The 21,019-nt window shown below is 42.3% G+C and overlaps 2 protein-coding genes across 4 annotated transcripts in view; one reads left to right on the top strand and one right to left on the bottom strand.

Moving 5' to 3' along the window:
* The window catches only part of pofut1 (protein O-fucosyltransferase 1), a 404,965-nt gene that overhangs the window by 77,420 nt on the left and 306,526 nt on the right, over nt 1-21,019 (top strand). The gene's annotated exons all lie outside the window — the stretch shown is intronic.
* The window catches only part of plxna2 (plexin A2), a 195,841-nt gene that overhangs the window by 56,353 nt on the left and 118,469 nt on the right, over nt 1-21,019 (bottom strand). For all 3 annotated transcript variants that reach the window (XM_052059388.1, XM_052059387.1, XM_052059390.1), the window contains exons 5-7: nt 20,099-20,199; nt 8,132-8,255; nt 4,053-4,206 (exon numbers count right to left, since the gene is read on the bottom strand). In XM_052059388.1, coding sequence (XP_051915348.1) covers nt 4,053-4,206; nt 8,132-8,255; nt 20,099-20,199 — 379 coding nt within the window. The remainder of the gene's footprint in view (nt 1-4,052; nt 4,207-8,131; nt 8,256-20,098; nt 20,200-21,019) is intronic.

Raw genomic sequence — 21,019 nt, 5'->3', positions numbered from 1 at the left:
AATTTTTGTGCCATGTACTCATACCTGTCAACTTGTATAAACTACCAAAAAAATCCTTATAAAGAGCAAAAAATCCTTATAACATACCAAAGCAATTTATATGTCAGAAAAAACCCCACGACATTTTCAATGATATTTATTGTAGATCTCCATAATACAATGTCTGGTTAATGTCTAATCATCATTCTACTTAGTGGCATTACTGTGTTCAGAGTTGTATTCCTGCGTTACTTTTTTCACCAACTCCAAATCATTTGGAGTTGGTGAAAAAAAAAAAACGGAAATGTTCAGAATCCGTATGATTTGTGCGATACGGCCATATACGTAAGATTTACCACGAAATCCATATGAACTATGGCTAAACTGTATGAGTTGACAGGTATGTGTACTAAATACGATGGGTTGGTTAATTAATTTATTTTTTACCCTGAAATGCACACTGTGATTGACTATGTTTGTGCCAGTTTTTACAAACAAAATACAATTCTTCAATTAAAAATAACAAACGAGCTAACATTAAATTCAAACCTCAGTTGAATAATCAACTTATTCGTTCTTACACATCTCTTGAGATTTTAGATAATTTGAGCGATAACTGGTTAGGTTATTACGTCAAGGAATTCTGACATTTTTTTGGAACACCCATTATATTTCCAGAAATTGTAAATGTCTATGCTCAGACTTTGTTTTCTTTTATGTATCCAAGCAGTGCTCTGGTGTACTGTCTGTTAACAGTAAAACAGCCTCTCATCCATCTCATCTTGCCGCACGGGAATACAGACGTGCGTGTGTATGTGTGAGTGTGACTGAGATGTGTACACTTGTTTGTGCAGAGCAGCCTGAATTTCAGATGACATTCAGTGTGTAGGAGGCTGTTGTGACCCACAATGCCCTGTTCTCTCCATAGCACCTGTTGGGAATCAGGCTCCGGTTTCACACAAGTGTATAGATACGTTTGCCTCCGAAAATCCGGTGCAGTGTAGTATACATATTAGTATCGTAATCCTCGTGAATAATACACACCCTTATACAACATGACCGCCCCCCACAAAATCACCCTTAAATTATTCTTATTTTTTCTCTGTACTTGTGTATAATGCGGCACGTTGCCTAAAAATATAATGCACTACTGGCAATCCCTAAACGTGTACATTTGGATCGTAATAACAGACAATGACACATTGTCGTGCATAGTTGTCAAACGCCGGTCCTCGAGGGCGGCTTTCCTCCATGTTTTCCAATCTCTCCAACCACACCTGCTCCAAATGATCAGCTCATCAGCGAGTGCCGCAGATGCCCGATAACGATGCTGATCATTTGAAGCAGGTGTGTTGCAGCAGGGAAAGATGGAAAACATGCAGGATAATGGATTGGAGTTTTGACGCCTGTGATCTAGTGGCTGTAACGTAATTAGACACAGCGACGCCATGAAAAGCTCCACACCCTCACACAGTAACTTCACAAGGAGCAACAATCGGCCTAACCTTAAGTGACTTTACAGTAAGCAAATCACCAACGTCATGCCCTTACGTGCTCATAAGAAGAGCCAGGAACGGCATATGGTCAATGCTAGCGGGCTAACGTGGTTAACTGATGCAAGACTATATGGAATAACTGCAGGATACGAGCGCAGAACATGCACAAGTAATGAGGAGCTATAAGGGAACTGAACCCTTATTTAGGTGTACTGCTACAAATGCCACCATAAACACAACATGTAATGTCCGTAACAACAGCTCATTATTTTTTTTTATATTTATACAACAACAGCTTATTATAACAACAGCTCATTACATACATTTTATACTACATACATTTGTTACATTAGATATTAGTGTAAAATTTTCTACAACCTCAAGGTAGGTAGGGCTCTTAAATGTGAATAAATTGTCGATTTTTTTATTTGTTATTTATTAATTGATTTTTTAATCAATGACAGCCAGTTTTGGATCTCTTTCTTTTTTTTTTTAAAAAATGTTGCATATTATTCACAGGAAATTACGGGAGATAATACCTGACAATTAAAATTAAAATTCAGACTAGACTAATCCATCCTTCTCAATTGCTCGGGTTTATAATTTACAACAGTATTTTTGCATCTTGAAAGTGGCTCACATTCTAAATCTTGACGGTCCTTTCCGTGGTAATTTGCATCACACGTCGGATCCTGCATGGAACCCAAAGTTACTCCACATTTAAATGCATTCATGATGCAAGGCAGCTCCAAAATCTGTCTGTAACGTGAGTAATTTAAATACCAAAAAAAAAGTCAGGTAAAAATTCAAAAGGTCAAAAAGTCTATTGACCTTTTGATTCGAATTACCATCAACCTGTGTCATTGGCTCTAGAAACCTTTTTTGGGGGGGATTTGTTTTTATTGAGTACCTGGGTATCATTACAAACTGTAACAGCTGCTGATGGACCCTAAATATGTGTTTTTGGCGAGACAAGATGGCCACAGGGTGATGAAACCAAACATGCTGAATAATAGATGATGTGCAGTGTTGTGTGAGAATCACTGTGTGGTTTGAGGAGGCTGGGCAGTGGGGGTGCTAATCTTCCATCCTGCGAGTAAATGACAGCTCTGTTTGCCCAGAGCTCCCAAAGGGAATGAAGCATCGGGGCCCAGATACGGATGTTCTCCCTCAGGTAAATGCCATTCGCATCCCCCCAATCTTCTCTTAATCCACACAGCTATCTTACTCATTTTGCAGAAGAGCAATGGAAATGTGGGGAAGTCAAACTAAAATAGGGAGAACCAGGGAGCCAAGACTAAAGGACCGCATCCATTGCCTCGCACTGCCAACAGCTTTCACTTTCTGGGGAAGATAAGGTGTTGAAGATGTCCATGATCTGTTTTAATTCGTCTCTGAAGGTGTTTGATGTGCTTTTTTTCTTCCATACCAAACTCATCCTTCATGGACATTGCTTTTTCCAAGGAAGTAATTGGATATACATACATTATACGTAAAACAATATGCTGTACTAGAAGGCACTTCGTAGTACAAGGTGCACGTTGAGTGGCCTATTGTAATTTTTTTCCCCATATATAGGGCGCACCGCATTATAAAGCACATAGATTAGAAGCCACAATAGCAACTGCGGGTGCGCTATGCAAACACTAGATGGAGCTACGCTAAAGGGAATACAGCACAATACAATAACGCTTTCACAACCGCTGCAGCTGTAACAAAGTGCTTTACAGAATATTTAAAATACTATGTCCAATACATCATAATATTGATCCATATATAAGGCGCATCGTATTTTGAGAAAATTGAATGCTTGTAGGTGCCCTTTGTAGTGCGGAAAATATACTAATTCCATTTATTTAACAATTCAAACTTCCTTTTTTGCATCAATTTGAGATCTCATTTTGAATTCCCATTCAAGTTATCCCAATAAAATGTGATTTCTTTTTCCAGGTAGTATATTGCTCAGGGGGAGACGGGATCTCAGTGCCAGAGTGCTAATCCACCACATTAACTTCCCTGTCAGCCCCAAGCCAACATATTAGAAACCTTTGCGTCCGCAAACACCCGGAGGGCCCTAATGTCCTCAGCCGCACCATCAGCCACAGGTCGGAGCGTACAACTCTTGCCCTCCATCAGGTACTAATGCGGCTGGGCCCCTTATCGGGCACACCTCTCAGCCAGTCCACCATCGCCAGATCAGTGTGAGCTTGATGTGCACTGGTCTAAAGATGATGTCGAATAAATGGCGCTTGCGTAAGTGTGTGTGTGTGTGTGAACTGCTTGAAAAAGAGGTGGAAAACTGACAAAAGGCACTGTTGTGGGCAACTGTAAAAACTTCAGACTTCTACTTCGAGTTTCATCATGAGGAATGACCATGGTGAAATAAAGTACCGGTAATGTTCATCTCTGGTTTTTATTTGAATAAATTAGCAATAATTTATCTAACATTAACATTAACATTGTTGCATCTGTAGATAATTACAAACTTTTGTCAATGGACATCGATTCCTTGCAGATTTCCCTCATGTAGTGGTGGTTCGCTGTACCGTATTGCAAGGATAAGTGTATCTACTGTACCTTGGTCGGAAGGAATGAGGGGGACGTCCTTGGCAGCGGGGGAGACGCACAGGATCTGGTTGCCATTCACTTGCCCCTCCACCTCTGTCAGATTACCAAAGGAGCAGGTTATTCCTGCTGAAAGGTCCGGAACATCGCTGACCTTCACCAGCAGCTGAAAGTGGAAGGGAGGGTATAAGAAACTTTATATTTGAAAACAAAAAATCACAAAAACGCCCACTTATGTTCTTATAGTACTGGTAGATTATTAAAGGCCAAGATCTGGAAGTATATATTTGAAAAAGTGTTTTGGCAGCCAGTTGAGATACACGTTATACACGTGGCTTCTTAAACATGTTTGTTGTTTAGCTACATACTTAAGAAGCAAATTCTGAAAAGGTGGAAAATCTAACAGTGAAATTGTTTATGTAACAGCACCATAAAATGGAGATCCAGCTTAGGGTACGGTTAGCATGGAACAGTAACAATATGGATGTTGTGCATTACTGATGCGAAAAGCCATACATATGCACATATGGAGATGTGCCCCTTTGAAGTCATTCTCCAGAGAGCAGTGACACGGGCGATGCAGTTTTCAGCTGCCTGCGAATAAACTTATTTATAAATATCATTTTGCAGACACGTGTCAAGCGATCACACTCTCATCCAAAAGAGACAGCAGCCTGGATAATTATCACCATGGCATTTCGTAGTCTTGTTCCATTAGCAGTTATATATGGGCCATGCTGTTTGAAGTTTCTCTTTGTTTTTATCTGCCTCTGAACTAAACGCCGCAGGGCTGCTGGGACCAGCGAGGCAGCCGAGCAGCTTAACCGTCGGCCTTTTAAGAGATGAACAATGTCCCAGCAGCGGATGATGGGGCTTCCCTTGTTCGCAGAGTACAGTAACCGTCAAAAGGTTGCTGAAAATATTCCCATTTTAGCATTTTTTACTGTTAAGAATCAATGTTGATCAGCTGAAATTGGATCAATGCAACATTTATCTAGTAGAGGGTGTGTAAAACTATAGCAGCAACCAGCAGAGGGTGCAAGGAATTCACACCTGAGTAGTTTGCTGCCTAGACAGGCTGTGGCGGAATGTAAAGAAAGCCACTGGGTAGTGAGTGAGGTCGGCTCTGGGCAATTTAGAATTGCTAGTGAAATTTGGCATGATTAAAGGTCAGGACCAGCATCACGCAATACAACCACACAGGGGTTTCCATGTCATACATTTGTCAAGTTATACTGACGAATGCTTCAGCTTTGCCTCAGTAACACAGCATCTATACTGGGCCAAAGATTTCTGCAAAGTTTGGTTCCAATGTCCTTTTATGTATTTTTTTGAAAGTTCAGTAAGGCAAAGCAACAATCGGCGTGACATGCCTAATCTTGAATAAGAAAAAAGAAGCTTATTTCCATGATTGTTGTTTTCGGAAAAAATAAAAAATAAAAACACATTTGCAAGGCTGGAAATAATATTTTTTGTCTTTGAGGATCAGTTTTGCTACTCAATGACTTTATTTGAGCAGTAATTTTTCGCAGGTTAATCCAAGTGACCTGAAGCAAAAATGAGCAGAGCTAAATTGATTTAAAAAAATAATAATAAAAGGTCTACTGTTATGTTGATAAGATTTATTTTGCAGTTCTCCAAGACCAAAATCAAAACTCGGGACTGTTGTGAGAATAACTAACATTACTGAAATTGTAAATCTTCCTAGGTGACGTACACTGTGATGTAATGTAATTCATTTGCAGGTTCCGGCCCTGATCATCTTTATTATGTGTCAAGTTATCTCCAGACAACTTTGAAATGGTGTGCTATTTTGCTGTTCAAAGTTGGATACCCACCACTTGAACACAGTTCCAGACAGATTTCTGTGAAAAGTGTACTCAATCACCAAAGTTTGGTGTTTGAAAGATTGCATGTCCATGTTAGGTTAGCTTAGAAATTAGCATGGTTTCTCTGGCTTCTGTCAATTACGTCACATCATCATGGCGTGGGAATGAGACTTGACAGAAGTGTAGCTTATTTGCCACCATGGAGGCGATGATCAGGGGTGACTCTGCATTGTACTTTGCATTTAGTTCCACCAGTAGCCAGCCGAAGCTCGTTGCTAGCTAGCTGGCGCAGCATAAGAAGCACCGCGTTTGCCTCAACCTCCTGCGCGAAGTGTGTCACGGCACATTGGTCTAGCCCAGCAAAGGTTTTTGTTACCCTCTCTGCTAATCTACTACAAGAAATGCTCCTATTTTTTGTAATTTGTTTTTTTTTAATGCAAGAAAATCATCTTTTTAAGTGAAAATACGATTTTTCTACAGTTGGATTAAAGCAGTGTAGGGTTTGAGGAGTATTTGTATTTACTAGGCACAAAAATAATGAAGATAATGGATCACTTTATTTCTTGACGAAAGGATGCACATGGAAATTTACTCACACTTCGAATCATTAAAGAATGTTCTATGAATTATTTGTAGTTCAGGCAACATTGGAGATGTTTTATTAATTGACATTTTAAAATGTAAAGCTCTATTCTGTTTTGACGAGGTGAAAAATTAAATTTTTGTCTCACAAATTACTAGTTGAAACCCCTTATAGTGTGTTTACTTCTCGAAAAAAACTAGCCTTAAAATGTCCCTGTCCATTCATAATGGTGGGGATGCTTGATTACAGCAGGCGCGACAATCACTGCTTTTTGTCCAACATGGAATTTCCCCGAGTAACCTCTCACGTTAATTAGCCTCTCAGTGTTCATGCTGGGAGACAGGTCTGTATCTTGGATAAACACTCCAAATTTTCTGCTACACAAAGTAGACTTGTCTCTTGACTGTCAAGCCTTTTTGTTTTTATTTACTTATTTTTTATTTTTTTTGTTCCCTCGGCCGCCTTGCCAGTGGTGGAATGGGAGGCTTTTTAGATTCTGGCAGCCTAATTGGCATGAGGTGTAATAAAGGTGATTGGATTGTTTCCTCTCTGTTTCTAGCGCTCAAGCGAGGAGGCAGCGTTGCCATGGAGATATTTAACTGGCCCTTTGGAATCTTGTGAGATTTGCCAGTGTGTTCCGTGGATAGTTAGTAACAAACATATTGAGCGAAGAAAAGAGGAAGACAGTGAACATAATTGACAAAAAACAAACATATTGACCGATAAATACACATCATGTATTCTGCTGTCCAAACAAAAGCTTTAGCTAACATTAGTGTTGAACAACATATACCTTATTTTCACGACCATTCGGCGCACCGTATTGTTGGGCGCAGTATCAGTAACGGGTGCTATTTCTGTGTTTGACACGTACACAAAACGCACTGTATTATTGGGCGCAGCCAGGCATGGTAAAACATACTCCGGCTCACTCCGCCTTTTCTCTATATAAACAGCGTGTCGGCCAGAAGCGCTCTCAGTCATGCTTTGTAACTTGGCTCATACACTAGACGCTCCGCATTATAAGGTGTCCTGTCCATTTTGGAGAAAATTTAAGACTCTTAATGGCGCCTTATAGTCGTGAAAATACGGTACTTGGATTCCAGCTTCATATTCCAGCTCCTCGAGATGCCAACATCCTCTCTTAGTGTTATTATAACCCAGCGACGGCAGACATGTAAAATGTTTTGTGTTTTTTTTTCATGAGAATCGCAGCATGTTGTTTGTGGTTGTTTGAGTTGTATAAAATGATAACATGGTCGTCCAGTTCAGTCGCGTTCAGCGGCGTCACTCGGTGTGCAAGAACAAACATGCGTACATCTTCGCCCAAATTAGCGCCCAAATGCACTCTGCACTTGGGCAACTTTTACCACCCACTCAGCCTCCTACACAAACGCATCTTGGCAACCATATTAGTTTCTCCGCACCGTGCAAGCAAGCGTATGCGGGTTGAAACGCCAACACAAAGCTCTTCTGAACCTTCCCGTCTCATGTTTATGCATCACACACATTCAAGACAAGGAAGTCATTTCACGTGACTCTGCTTCTGTACGTGGGTAGCAGATAAGCAGATGAGAACAATTTTATTTTTATTTTTTTTACAATTATGTTCAAGTTCTTTGGCATTATGTATGTACAGTGTGTGAGCGTGTTTGGCACATGTGTGCTTGCAAACTTACCGGTACGCTAGGCTCAGACACGGCGATGCTGTCGGGGTACACCGTGACCTTCACACACTGGTCCAGAGAGGCGGCGAAACGGTACGGCTCGTGCGCACGATTGCAACGGTTCCGCTGGGAGCATCTGAAGAAGGAGAAGACATTTTTTTTTGTATTTAATGTAAGAAAATAAAAGTGGTTGGAGGTTGATGTAAATCAAGATCTTTCAATTGAAGCATCAGGATAACTGGTGTTGGGAATTAGAGTTCATCTGTGAATTCCAACTGGTTCGCTACCATCTGCTTGTCACTTGCAATCAAAAGGAAGATGGTTATACTGTATGTGTGTGTTTTTTTATTTTTGTCTCATTACATTTGTGTTTAATCCCATTTTACACGTGTGACAGTTAATATTCGTGTCTGCTTTTATTTGTATGGCAGGAAAATACACTCATGTAAATATGTTAATTTCATGTGTTGAAGGTTTTATCAGGGTTGCAGTCAGTTTGGAACACCGCAAAACATTATTCAACATGTAAGTCGCTGTAAGGGTTTAAAAAAAAAATTATTATCATTATTTGGCTTTCAATTAAATCGTACTCATGGTTTTCTATTAAAAAAATATGGAAAGTTAGATAAGGTCAGTTTATATTAATATTAGAGTTACAAGGATCCATTGAGTAATCAACATCTAAGTTATTGTAAAATTAATTGATAAATAGTTTTAACTATTTTGTTTCAAGACACTTAAATATTAACTTGTCTAAATCGTGCAAATTGAAGGTGATCAAGAGTGAATTCTCAGATTTCTGCAGGTTTTTTTCTTTAAATTGAGACTGGTTGCGTGTTGAAACTTCTAAACAGAAAAAACCCTGTATTAAATCTACAAATGAGTTGTGCTGATCATGAATGGGAACAATGATGAGAGGAAGAAGCAAAATATAGGAAACAAAGGAGTTTTTGCCGTTTGCTTACACGATGACACCTGACATTTTGAAAACGCGTTGAAAAATCACATTTTTGTTTCCATTTCAACCTTAAAAATGCAGAACGTGGTTTCGGAGTGGAGATGCTCGCAGTGAACACGCGTTTCGCATTGTTTTCAGTCATTTTATCTGCTCATCGTTTTGTCAACAATGACTTCTGAATGCGAAACGTTTTCTAGCTCTCTGACCTTCCGGTTGAGTGTAAATGACACAGCTCCCTCCTAATGGCAATACCGTGCGTCTCCCACACGACGTCCCTCCAATCGACCACGTCCCTCATTAAAACTCGGCTTCCTTCCTCCTTATTAAATGTGTGTGTCCCCTCCCGCAGTCCATCCTCATCCATAGTGTCTGGCCTGCTTGCTGGCTGTCTGTCTGGTCGCAGCAGCTTTAATTGGACTCTGGCGGGTCAGCCCCTGTCCACAGCATCGGCTGATGGTCCACGACAAGCTGCGGGCGTGCACGCGTGTCAATAGGGCCCATATCATGCTTCTGAAGCACACGTACTCACACCTGCTGAGTCTCAGTCACATCTCTATTCAACGAGTCCACGGGCAATTACGTTGTCAGAACTTCAGGCGGCATCCAGCGCATGATAGAGATTTTGCACGCACACACACAGCAGGCATATATTACAGTGACAGGCACTGCACTCTCCAGGGGGTGGTGGGAGTTTAGAGAGCAGCAAAGTGCAGACTTCGTGTAGCGCGGTCGTAGCATGAAGGTCCCACTGGGAAAGGAGTCAGATCTCACTTTTCTACGCATGAGTGTTTATTGATGCAGTCTTAATGTCTCTCTTTTCATTTTACATTTTGAATATGAATTTAAGACAAGCGGCCCGGTAGTCCAGTGGTTAGCACGTCGGCTTCACAGTGCAGAGGTACCGGGTTCGATTCCAGCTCCCGCCTCCCTGTGTGGAATTTGCATGTTCTCCCCGGGCCTGCGTGGGTTTTCTCTGGGTGCTCCGGTTTCCTCCCACATTCCAAAAAGATGCATGGCAGGCTGATTGGACGCTCTAAATTGTCCCTAGGTGTGAGTGTGGGCGTGGATGGTTGTTCGTCTCTGTGTGCCCTGCGATTGGTTGGCAACTAATTCAGGGTGCCCGAAGGCGGCTGGGATAGGCTCCAGCACCCCCCGCGACCCTAGTGAGGATCAAGCGGTTCGGAAAATGGATGGATGGATGGATGGATGAATTTAAGACAAGAAAGATGAGGACAAAATTTGATCATACTGTAGATGTATCGACAGCGGTATCTTATGCCTCAACGTACATGTTTTTCAAGCTACAACAAAGTACGGTATTCAGTGAATGCTGAGTGGCATTCTGAGTTGTAGCTTTAGTTTTGTGAGTTTCTTTCTTCTTTTTTTTTTGGAACATAATTGAATGTGGTCGGGCAAAATGTGATGAAAGAGTGGAGAATGGTGAGGTGAGGGTGGTAGGAGGGCAATGCAGGACGGCTGCCGTTGCCATGGTTTTGGGCCATGGCCATTATCTCTGTGTAGTTAGAGGCTGACCCCTCGCCTCTCTCATTAGGCGAGCGGCAAACGTTGACGAGAAGCCTTACTTCATGCAAATAAGGTGCAGAATAAGTAGCAGAAAGGTGTACTTTGATTTTTGTCTTCCTCTTTTAAATAGAACTCCTAAACGATCATGCTTTGCGCCTGATATGGAACATAATTAAGTGCATACAACAAAAGCATGAGTACAAGTCTCTCGATTTAAAATGGGCTTTCATAAATCCTGCTGGCAATGACAAAAAATGGCAAGAAATGAAGGCATCTATCAAGTAGATATAGCAATGGAGAGCAATAAAATTGTTCCGATTTTTTTCACACCGCCCCGATTGCTTCTCAAAAGGTACTACAAGCGCCGAATTAAAGAGAATATGCATTTTTAAAATGACAATGTCTATATATATCACGGAGTCAAAAATGATAAAAATTAGCTCAGAAAAATAAATAGCGCAGGAAGGTTTGCAAAGCGGCCGCGTACATGCAAGCATGCTTCCAATGTCGGTGTGCCTTTTTTAGAAATCAAATTATCTTTAAGTCATTTATATTTGAAATTATGAACACAAAAGTTTTGGGATGAAAGTTTGGGGTATGGTTAGAGTTTAAAGTATTAACGGAGGCCGGTATAAACATTACATACACATACAAGCTCTTTGCTTTATTAAGGGAAGTTGCAAAACCAACAGTTTATTGTAACATAAACTCCCTCAGACGATGAACACATTTTTAAAATATTTACAGTGGCACCACTGCTAAATTTTATGCAGGCTATGCTTAATTTGTTTTCTATAAAACATTAGAAAGCAGTCAGACTGCTGACAACCCCTGCAACAAGTCCCCCTACATGCACTTATGCTTAGACTAATTATTCTTGTCAATTAATAGGAGTCCTGGCTTGACTTCCAAACAAATACAAATGTCACGAGGAAAAAAAAAACATACTCTCAGCTTGACTGGGACAATGAAACAATAACCCTGTAAACCAATCAAATGCGCGGGAGCCTTGAAAGCAAAATGCCAAATCATTTCATTCAGTTCATTCCAGAATAGAAAAAGGCAAATGTTAACTATTTTACACTCATATGACAGTAAATATATTATTGAGAGCTCTGCCTAGAAATACTGCAGATTTTATGGTTGTGACAGTTTGACCTATGAAAAGATTTTCATTATTCCACTGAAAAATAAAGCCCTCAAAAATTGGAGATTAAGCGACTTCGGGAAGTAGTTGGACCTCAGAGGTTCCTATCACTGTATATGCTATTAAGGAATAGAAAAGAACACGATAGACCGTGTCGGGAAAATATTAACTGTACAATACACGAGAAGTCCAAAATTCTCGGTCAAGGTTTTAGATGGTGCCATCTGTCACAAGTTAAATACATTCGACAAACAGCTCCAACCATTTGGAACACAAGAGTATCAAGAGAACCCGTTGGTGCAAATGAGACCAGAAAGAAAGAATGTGGACAGCAAGGTTGACTGACGACCAAACTCGACAGGAAACCCGCCTGTAGAAATGATCGTCATCATCATTCATGATCAATAAAATAAAACAAATGAAATCCTCAACCCAAAGCAATGAACTCAAGAAGAATCATGTTCCAAAGGGACAAGAAAAAGTCATGACAACTTTTCCAGTTTGACCTCCTTCCATTGTTCATCGTAATAACAGTCTCTTGCACTTCACTTTATTCTTCTATCCCTTATAGATACTGTCATTTCTGTTAAGTTCAAAGTCATCACACAAGAAAAAGAAGACAAAAGATACAATAAGCGCTGATTTTACAGAACACACAAAACCTCTGACCCTGGTGGGATGAAGTCGAAGAAAATGAATGGATGGATCTTTACTTCAAAATAAAGTAACGTGTTTTCCGTACTATAAGGCGCTTTGGAGTATAAGGTGCTTTACAATACATTTAAAATACTATTTCCCATAAATTAGAATATTGATCCATATAAAAAGTGCATTGGATTGCAAGGCGCACTGTCGGCTTTTGAGAAAATCTCATGCTTTTAGGTGCGGATTATAATGCGGAAAATACGGTGCACTGATTTTCTGAAGGCTGACTTATTTAGGTCTAGTGTGGGCTATATATCAAACACACAAATGTTTGATTCACTGGAAACGATGAACAATATCACGCACGTTGAAACCATTGAAGACTACATTGTCTTGCAACATTGGTTTGCTCACCAATCAATAACTGGCCACATCTCTCGACGGATAAACATTCATACTCATGCTAACAGTGACTAGATAGCTTCCATCCCACACTGGGTCTATGCCAGCTGTGTGTAACACAAAACAACATCAGACTTGCCACTGTGTCGCCGTATCCCCCGTGTTTGACCACAGGGGTAATGAGGTCTCTATCCCTCCAGGTCCACTTGACATATGACTGGAATAGTTCAGGAGAGAGAGAGGTTCCGAAAGCACCTCAGCTGGCACCTACCAATGTGCTCTACATTGAGTGCATCTTCCACATTTTAATAGTATCCAATGTCAACGAAAACAACTGTTGGGTTGTTTGAAAAAGAAATGGCAATTGTTCCTCTGTGTTAATGTGAGTGTCAGTGCTTGTCAATCTGTGACTGATGGGTGATCGATCCAAAGTTTATCATCCCCCATCTCAAATGAATGCAGCTTGGACAGAATATGCTTGCTGCAAGGGACAACATCTAAAGAGAATGGACAGGTGTGTTGAATCCATCAATCATGGCTGATCCATAGATGCATCGATCCATCTATCCATCCAAGCATCCATTTCCTGTAGTGTGTGTCCTCCATATCATCATGGGTGATCTCTGCCTTCTGCAGCTGACTTTGGGCAAGTCAATGAATAGCCCCACCTAAGCCTGTGAACACAGCACCAAAGAAATCCAGACAAACCCAACCACTTTCTTCTGAAATGTGGCAGCATTCCTAAACGACTGCCCGGGCATTAACATACTGTACTTTCCACAATGTAAAATCCTCTTTCGGGGCATGCCCGGGAGACTACTCTGCAACCTAACAACCTACGAGACACTGTCGATGAGGGAAAGCGGATGCTTTTTGGCTCGCGGTCAGATGAAGACTCAATTATACCATCAGTGAGAACTGCCAATGAAGAGTGCTAAAGTGTCCCTTTGAGGTGCAATCAAAACGCATGTCGGGGCTGATGAGTGTGCGTCATCAAACACTCATTCTTCTGCTATCGTTCCCAGACCGCTTTCTTTTTCTTCCGAGCACATAGGGGTGAACTAGCAGTTGCGGTTGATGAGAGGACCTCATTGCTTCCTGTGAATGGGACAAAGAAAATAGAAGGCAAAAGGAAGGGGACAGCGACCCCAAACCCCCGGCCATCTTGTCACCTCACTTACAATCACGGCTGTAGAGCAGGTCGATAGCTCTCTGGTTCAATTAACTACCAATGAAGGCAAAGGAGTGAGAGAAAGATGTGGTAGGACGAGAAGAAATAAGGATGGATTTGGTGGAAGGCAGCTGTGAGCTGAGTCGGGGGTTGGCGGGAGGAGGGGGGGGCGATCAAAGAGAGTGATGTTTACGTGCGGGAAAGCAAGCATCTCTGGCGTGCGGAGGAGATCATTCAAGAGGGGGAACGTATTCAGCGCGAGATGAGATGAGTGGCGTATCTTAGATGTGAACTGTGCTTTGGCAGGGGGTACTCAGACATGGGAAAGATAATTTAGGAGAATAAACAGCTTGGGGTTAGTAAGGGGTGTGGGGGGGAGTAGGGATCAGGGGGTGATCACAGCTGTGGGTGGCAGCACAGCTGGCGAGACATGTCATCTCGAATGCAAGAGATGAAGGCACGCTCTCGATGAAGGCGGAAGGGTGCAGTCACTCGGGATTGACTCATGCTCTTTGTTTGTTAGCGCAACCAAGGGGACTTTATCATTGCATCGCTTCATTCACATCCGCTCTGAGTTGGCATACCTTGTGGAATATTACAAAAAAATAAGTGTATGCGCGCTGAACATAACCATCAAACTTGAATCAAGCCGCATTGATGCCTGATATATGTCGGCGACTGTTGGAACAGAGCTGACAAGAATGTTCTACTTACTACAGTTCTGCGATTGTTCAGGCTCTTGTTTCTTTCCTGTCGACAGAAATCTATACCATAGAGGAGTAAAACTCTTGAGCTCATATGCCACATTTGATTTTTAAAATTGAGAGCTCAATGGTACGAATCAGCCACCAATTTGATGGCGTGACGATTTATATTTAAAACCCATGAGGCTTTTCAGCCCAATGTGCCTGCGCAAAGTGGATGATCGGTAAAAGCAAATTACGGCATAATGATGTTCTCAGAACTTCTCCTTCTACATTGTGGATTTAATGGCTCATTACGAGTCATGAGGGGTCCATTTCGAGCGAACTCAATAATAAGGGATCGCATTTGTAAAATTTGCACAAAATGTGCAGTGTCACCAAATTGCTGTCAGAAGAGTTCATCATCACCGTCGTCATTGTTCCTGCAGGAACTTTCTGGGCTAGTGTTGACAGGGGCGCTGCCACACTCATGGAGGGGTCAGGACGATGTGAAGGGGATTAGGGGCAAAGACAGGTGGTCTTTGAAGAACAGATGGCTGCCTGTTAACCTTCTTTTCCCCCCCAAATGTACAGTACAGGGGGCCGCACGTGTGTTTGGACACGTGTAACGGCAGACAGGCCGACAGATAGACAAGACATGCACACACATACACACACACACACACACCCAAGCTAATGAGACAGACAGCTTTTAGCACTCCACAGCTGCTTGACCACTTTAACCCTTATATTATGATAAGGGTCAATTTGACCCGTTTCAATTTTTGTGGTGACCAAAACAGTGGGTATCCTTTCTTTTTCTTCATGAAATTTAGTGACTTTTCCTCATCTAGGGTCATGAACTGGTGTGTAAAATCTGGACACTCTGATGTGTAGTGGGATGTCTGTGCACAGTTTGCATACAAATATGATGTTGGGGTCATTTTGACCCAGATACTTTAATATGGGTAAGTAGCTTTTCAGATCCAAAAGAAACATGTCTAATTGATGAACAGTACTTTGTTTTGACTGCTCAGTGACTTCCAGATACCCAGCCAGGTATGTGTAGAGCAGGAACTTTCTCTCATTTGACTCGTCACTCTTCTCATGTCATTTCTATGACCAACATACAAAAATGATTCTCCAGAAAATTTACAGCTGAATAAGCTTCATCACAGAGTTTGAACTGGGATAGTGATGCAGAGGAAGACATTTCAGAGACACAGAATCTTTCTGGCACGTATGGCATCAAAATGTGGGCAGCCTGTGATGCAATATCCAGTTTTGTATGGAATATGCAAGTGCATACTGGAAAGCTACCTGGAGGAGCATCTGAGAAGATTCAGATGATGCGTGTGGTTCTGAAGATGAGTGAAGGATTGCAAAGTCACTTCTTTACAATATTACGGCCTTGGAGATGAAGTTCAGGGGAGAAAGCTGACTATGTTGGCAACAGTCAGAAGAAATAATAAGATAAAAATTCCCGGTGAAATTCTGAAGATGCAGGGCAGACCTCTGCATTCCTCAGTATTTGTTTTCACTGAGAAAGCAGCATCCATCCATCCATCCATCCATCCATCATCTACCGCTTATCCGGGGCCGGGTCGCGGGGGCAACAGCTTTAGCAGGGAAGCCCAGACTTCCCTCTCCCTAGCTACTTCTTCCAGCTCTCCCCGGGGGATCCCGAGGCGTTCCCAGGCCAGCTGGGTGACATAGTCTCTCCAGCGTGTCCTGGGTCTTCCTCTGGGTCTCCTCCCGGTGGGACATGACCGGAACACCTCACCGGGGAGGCGCTCAGGGGGCATCCGAATCAGATGCCCAAGCCACCTCATCTGGCTCCTCTCGATGTGGAGGATAAGCGGCTCGACTCTGAGCCCCTCCCGGATGACCGAGCTTCTAACCTTATCTCTAAGGGAGAGCCCGGACACCCTGCGAAGAAAACTCATTTCAGCCGCTTGTATCCGGGATCTCGTTCTTTCGGTCACGACCCATAGCTCGTGACCATAGGTGAGGGTTGGGACGTAGATCAACCGGTAAATTGAGAGCTTCGCCTTTTGGCTCAGCTCCTTCTTCACCACGACAGACCGATACAACGTCCGCATCACAGCAGACGCTGCACCGATCCGCCTGTCGATCTCCCGCTCCCTCCTACCCCCACTCGTGAACAAGACCCCAAGATACTTGAACTCCTCCACTTGGGGTAAGATCTCCTCCCCGACCCGGAGGGGGCACTCCACCCTTTTCCGACTGAGGACCATGGTTTCAGATTTGGAGGTGCTGATTTTCATCCCAACCGCTTCACACTCGGCTGCGAAACGCTCCAGTGAGAGTTGGAGAGCCCCGTTTGAAGGAGCCAACAGCACCACATCATCTGCAAAAAGCAGGGATGAAATACTGAGGCCCCCAAAACGGACCCCCTCAACGCTTCGGCTGCGCCTAGAAATTCTGTCCATAAAGGTTATGAACAGAATCGGCGACAAAGGGCAGCCTTGGCGGAGTCCTACCCCCACTGGAAACGATTCCGACTTACTGCCGGCAATGCGAACCAAACTCTGACATCGGTGGTATAGTGACCGAACAGCCCGTATCAGGGGGTTCGGTACCCCATACCCACGAAGCACCCCCCACAGAACTCCCCGAGGGACACGGTCAAACGCCTTCTCCAAGTCCACGAAACACATGTAGACTGGTTGGGCGAATTCCCACATACCCTCAAGGACCCTGCTAAGGGTGTAGAGCTGGTCCACTGTTCCACGGCCGGGACGAAAACCACACTGCTCCTCCTCAATCTGAGGCTCGACTTCCTGACGGACCCTCCTCTCCAGCACCCCTGAATAGACCTTACCAGGGAGGCTGAGGAGTGTGAGAAAGCAGCAGTTGTGTCATATTGCACAAAGAAAAACAAAAATGTTCTTGTAATGGGCACAATGCAAACTGATGCATCTCTGAACACAAGAGAAGACATGAAGCCACAAATGATCCTGGATTACAATTCCACCAAAAGGGGATTTGACAATCTGACAGCACACATACAACTGCCAGGGCAATACTTTGTAGATAAAACACTGAAAATCTCAGAAAAAGTTAAATGAAAAAAAGAAGCGTGACATGGAAAAACTTTAACTAAACAGTTCTTAAATATACTTTTGGGATTAAAAATCTGTTGTCTGTCTCTTATCTGAATGTTTACATCATCTTAAACAAAGTTGTTACTGGTGTAACCTGTTTTTTGACTATTTTGTGTGGATTTTTACAGTGCGGGTCAAAATGACCCACAACAAAATCAATGTGATTTTTTTTTCAACATAATATGAGGGTTAAAATCATCACTCTCAATTCTAGTGGCAACTCTGCCTTAGGGGGAGAGAGAGGAACCCTGACAAAACAGACCATATGGCAACATTATTTATAGCCAATATGTATTTTGTATTTCAGACAACGCAGGGCTTTAACTGCAAAGTAGACTATTCTTCTTTCACAGTCCGAGTGTCGTTTTACACACATCCCAACAGCGTTTTTTGGCAAATCCTTATTTCTGTGATCAACACTTACTGAGTTCAGCAGAACTGCAGACTCGTAAAAATTGTGACATAAAATAGCATTTGATTGACAACAGACATTTAGTGTATTATTCCACATCGAGTGGTGTCTACAGGTAGTGCCCAAGTCTTACGAGCCGGTTATTAAATTAGCTCGGGAATTTGGTAGAAGTGATCATTTGAAAATGGAAACACTGGCAGAGAGCAATATAACTCAAGTGTTCACTAATTATTGTGATAAATCCTTTATAGATCATGTCTTCACATAAATTAATGTCAATAATAATTATCCATCAATTTTTTAACCGCTTATCCTCACAAGGGTCACAGCCCATCCCGGCTGTCTTCGGGCAGTTAGGCAGGGGACACCCTGAACTGGTTGCTAGCCAATCGCAGGGCACACAGAGATGAACAAATATTCGCACTCAGACTCACACTTAGGGACAATTTAGAGTGTTTCATTAACTTGCCACAAATGTTTTTGGAGTGTGGGAGGAAACCGGAGTACCCGGAGAAAATCCACGCAAGCATGGGGAGAACATGCAAATTCCACACAGTAAAGTCGGAGCTGGAATCGAACCTTGCACCTCTGCACTGTGAGGCCGACGCACTAACCAGTTGCCCACCGGGTCACTCCCATGAATAATTAATAAGCACAAATAAAGGTTTTTTTTTCAAGAGTGCGTATCAAACAGGCACCTCTTCACATTAATCAGTACCCAAGAAGTTGTGCTCACTTTAAAAAAGTTATGCCTGTTCTACATTAAAATGCAGATAAAGTTGCAGAATTAATTTTTGATGGATTGATTGATTTTTTTTGGTTCCAATCTTTAATTCTTTTGTCAGATTTTGCTTTGGCTCGTGCTGCGTTTGACACAAACTCTACAGTTTTATCCAGCTTACAGTATACCTGCCGTAACACGATGGTATTAGACATATGGCACCACCTGTTTATTTGAGTTGCGATATTTATTCATTCAAATGGATGGTGCATTAAACGTCTATGAATGGGGGGGCCAATTGAGGAAATGCAGAAGGTAATGTCACCAGGATACTTCACTGCGTTTTAACTGCTATGTGACCAAAATTGTGTACTTTTGTTTCCCCTTGGTATCTTTCAAAGGCACCAGATGTAAAACTCCCAACCACCTGAGTGCCTTCACAGCTCCAGCCCCTCCCTCACCCGCACAAAAGCATATGATTACCATGCAAGCATGGAAGCTAATCTGGTACTTAAATGATCTCCATGTAAAGGCACGCAGACAGTAACGAATACAGCGTTCCCCAGCCCATGACCTCGCCCGCCCCCCTAAAACCCCTCCCCACCTATGCAGGAACATTTTGAATTACCCTGTCGCTAGGCAATTATTTGTTCTGTCCCGGCTTTGGAGTGATGCAAATTACTTTAAGTGCACTTTGGGGCCGCCATCGCGATAATGATGATTGCAGCTATGCTCTGACACACACACACATAAATATCCGCCTATAACTTTAGTGAGAGGGGCTGCTTTTGCACCCCTCAATCCGTAAAAAAAAAAAAAGTAGTATTCAAAATGTGGCAGCTGACAAACAACTCAGACTGATGACTGTGTGCTCAAGAAACAAAGACCAGACAAGATAGGAATGGTTTTCAACCTTTTTCGGGACTGTGCCGCATTCAAATTCTGTCCTGACTGCTTCAAGATATCATCTCATCAAGCCCACTTACCTTTACAACAAATGGAAGCAATCATTTCCCCCCCTCCCTACCTGTAATTACATCTATGAACCAGGAGGTGTCACACCATCATTCGTCGTTCAGCCTTATTGAGTCACACTGATTACACAGTCAATCAAAGTGAGGAAATGTATGGGGGTGCAAAAGTAGTCCCATTTCCTCCTTTACTGAGACTTTAATGTTTGGGACTTACATGTTGTGCAGCACACACCAGCCACAGTGCGGGTCCCCGGAGCTTAGACACTCTCCACACGTCCCGTACTGCTCACATGACTCGATGGGAACTTGGGTCACCTAGAAACAAATAGGAAAGCCAGGAATCAATTCAGTAATCTTTGAAAACATGGAGACTTGACAAGGAATTTGTATTCAAGCTCGCGATGAGCAATGGGCTTTTTTCAAAGTGATATATTTGAAATGAGTCCGTCTGTTAAGGTGAAAGCTGATGGTCCCGCACCAAACTAAATAAATTTATGTATTCACATTTTTGTAGAAATGTGCACCAAAATGAATGTTTTTTATTTTCATTTTTTTTACATGTACTATACTTTTGGAAATGGTTGTGCAGTTTTTGCAGAATAACCAACAAACCTACAGATCCATGCGCACCAAATCCAGTAGACACTTAAACAGCTTCTTCCCTCTAGCCATTAACTCCTTAAACAGTCACTGACATAGTCACTCTTCTTGCACCACAAAATGGTACTACAAAACTACTGGTTACTCTAAAATGGTTTAATGATTTTGTTGTTTACGATGATACTAGTGCAGCGTGTTATACCGGAGACAAATTCCTTGTGTGTTCTACATACTTGGCCAATAAAGACGATTCTGATTCTGATTCTGATAAACAAGAAAATCTGAAATGTTAAAAAAAAAACAACTCAGAATGGCAAGAGAGTCTGCAGCTCTGAGCAAAATATCGCTTCATATTCATCTACTCGAGTCAAGTAAAAAAGCAATTCAAGTCAGCTCATTTTTGTTGAGAAAGCCCACCAGATAAAAACAATTATTTAGACAGCCGTCTATGTTGCACCAATAAACACAATATTTCCATTCCAAACATCATCTTTTGTCCTCCTCCCCTCTTTTTTCTTCTTCTGCCGATCTCATG

This window comes from Hippocampus zosterae, chromosome 2 (assembly GCF_025434085.1).
Source record: "Hippocampus zosterae strain Florida chromosome 2, ASM2543408v3, whole genome shotgun sequence".
NCBI lineage: Eukaryota > Metazoa > Chordata > Actinopteri > Syngnathiformes > Syngnathidae > Hippocampus > Hippocampus zosterae.
This window is presented reverse-complemented; position numbering and strand designations above follow the sequence as displayed.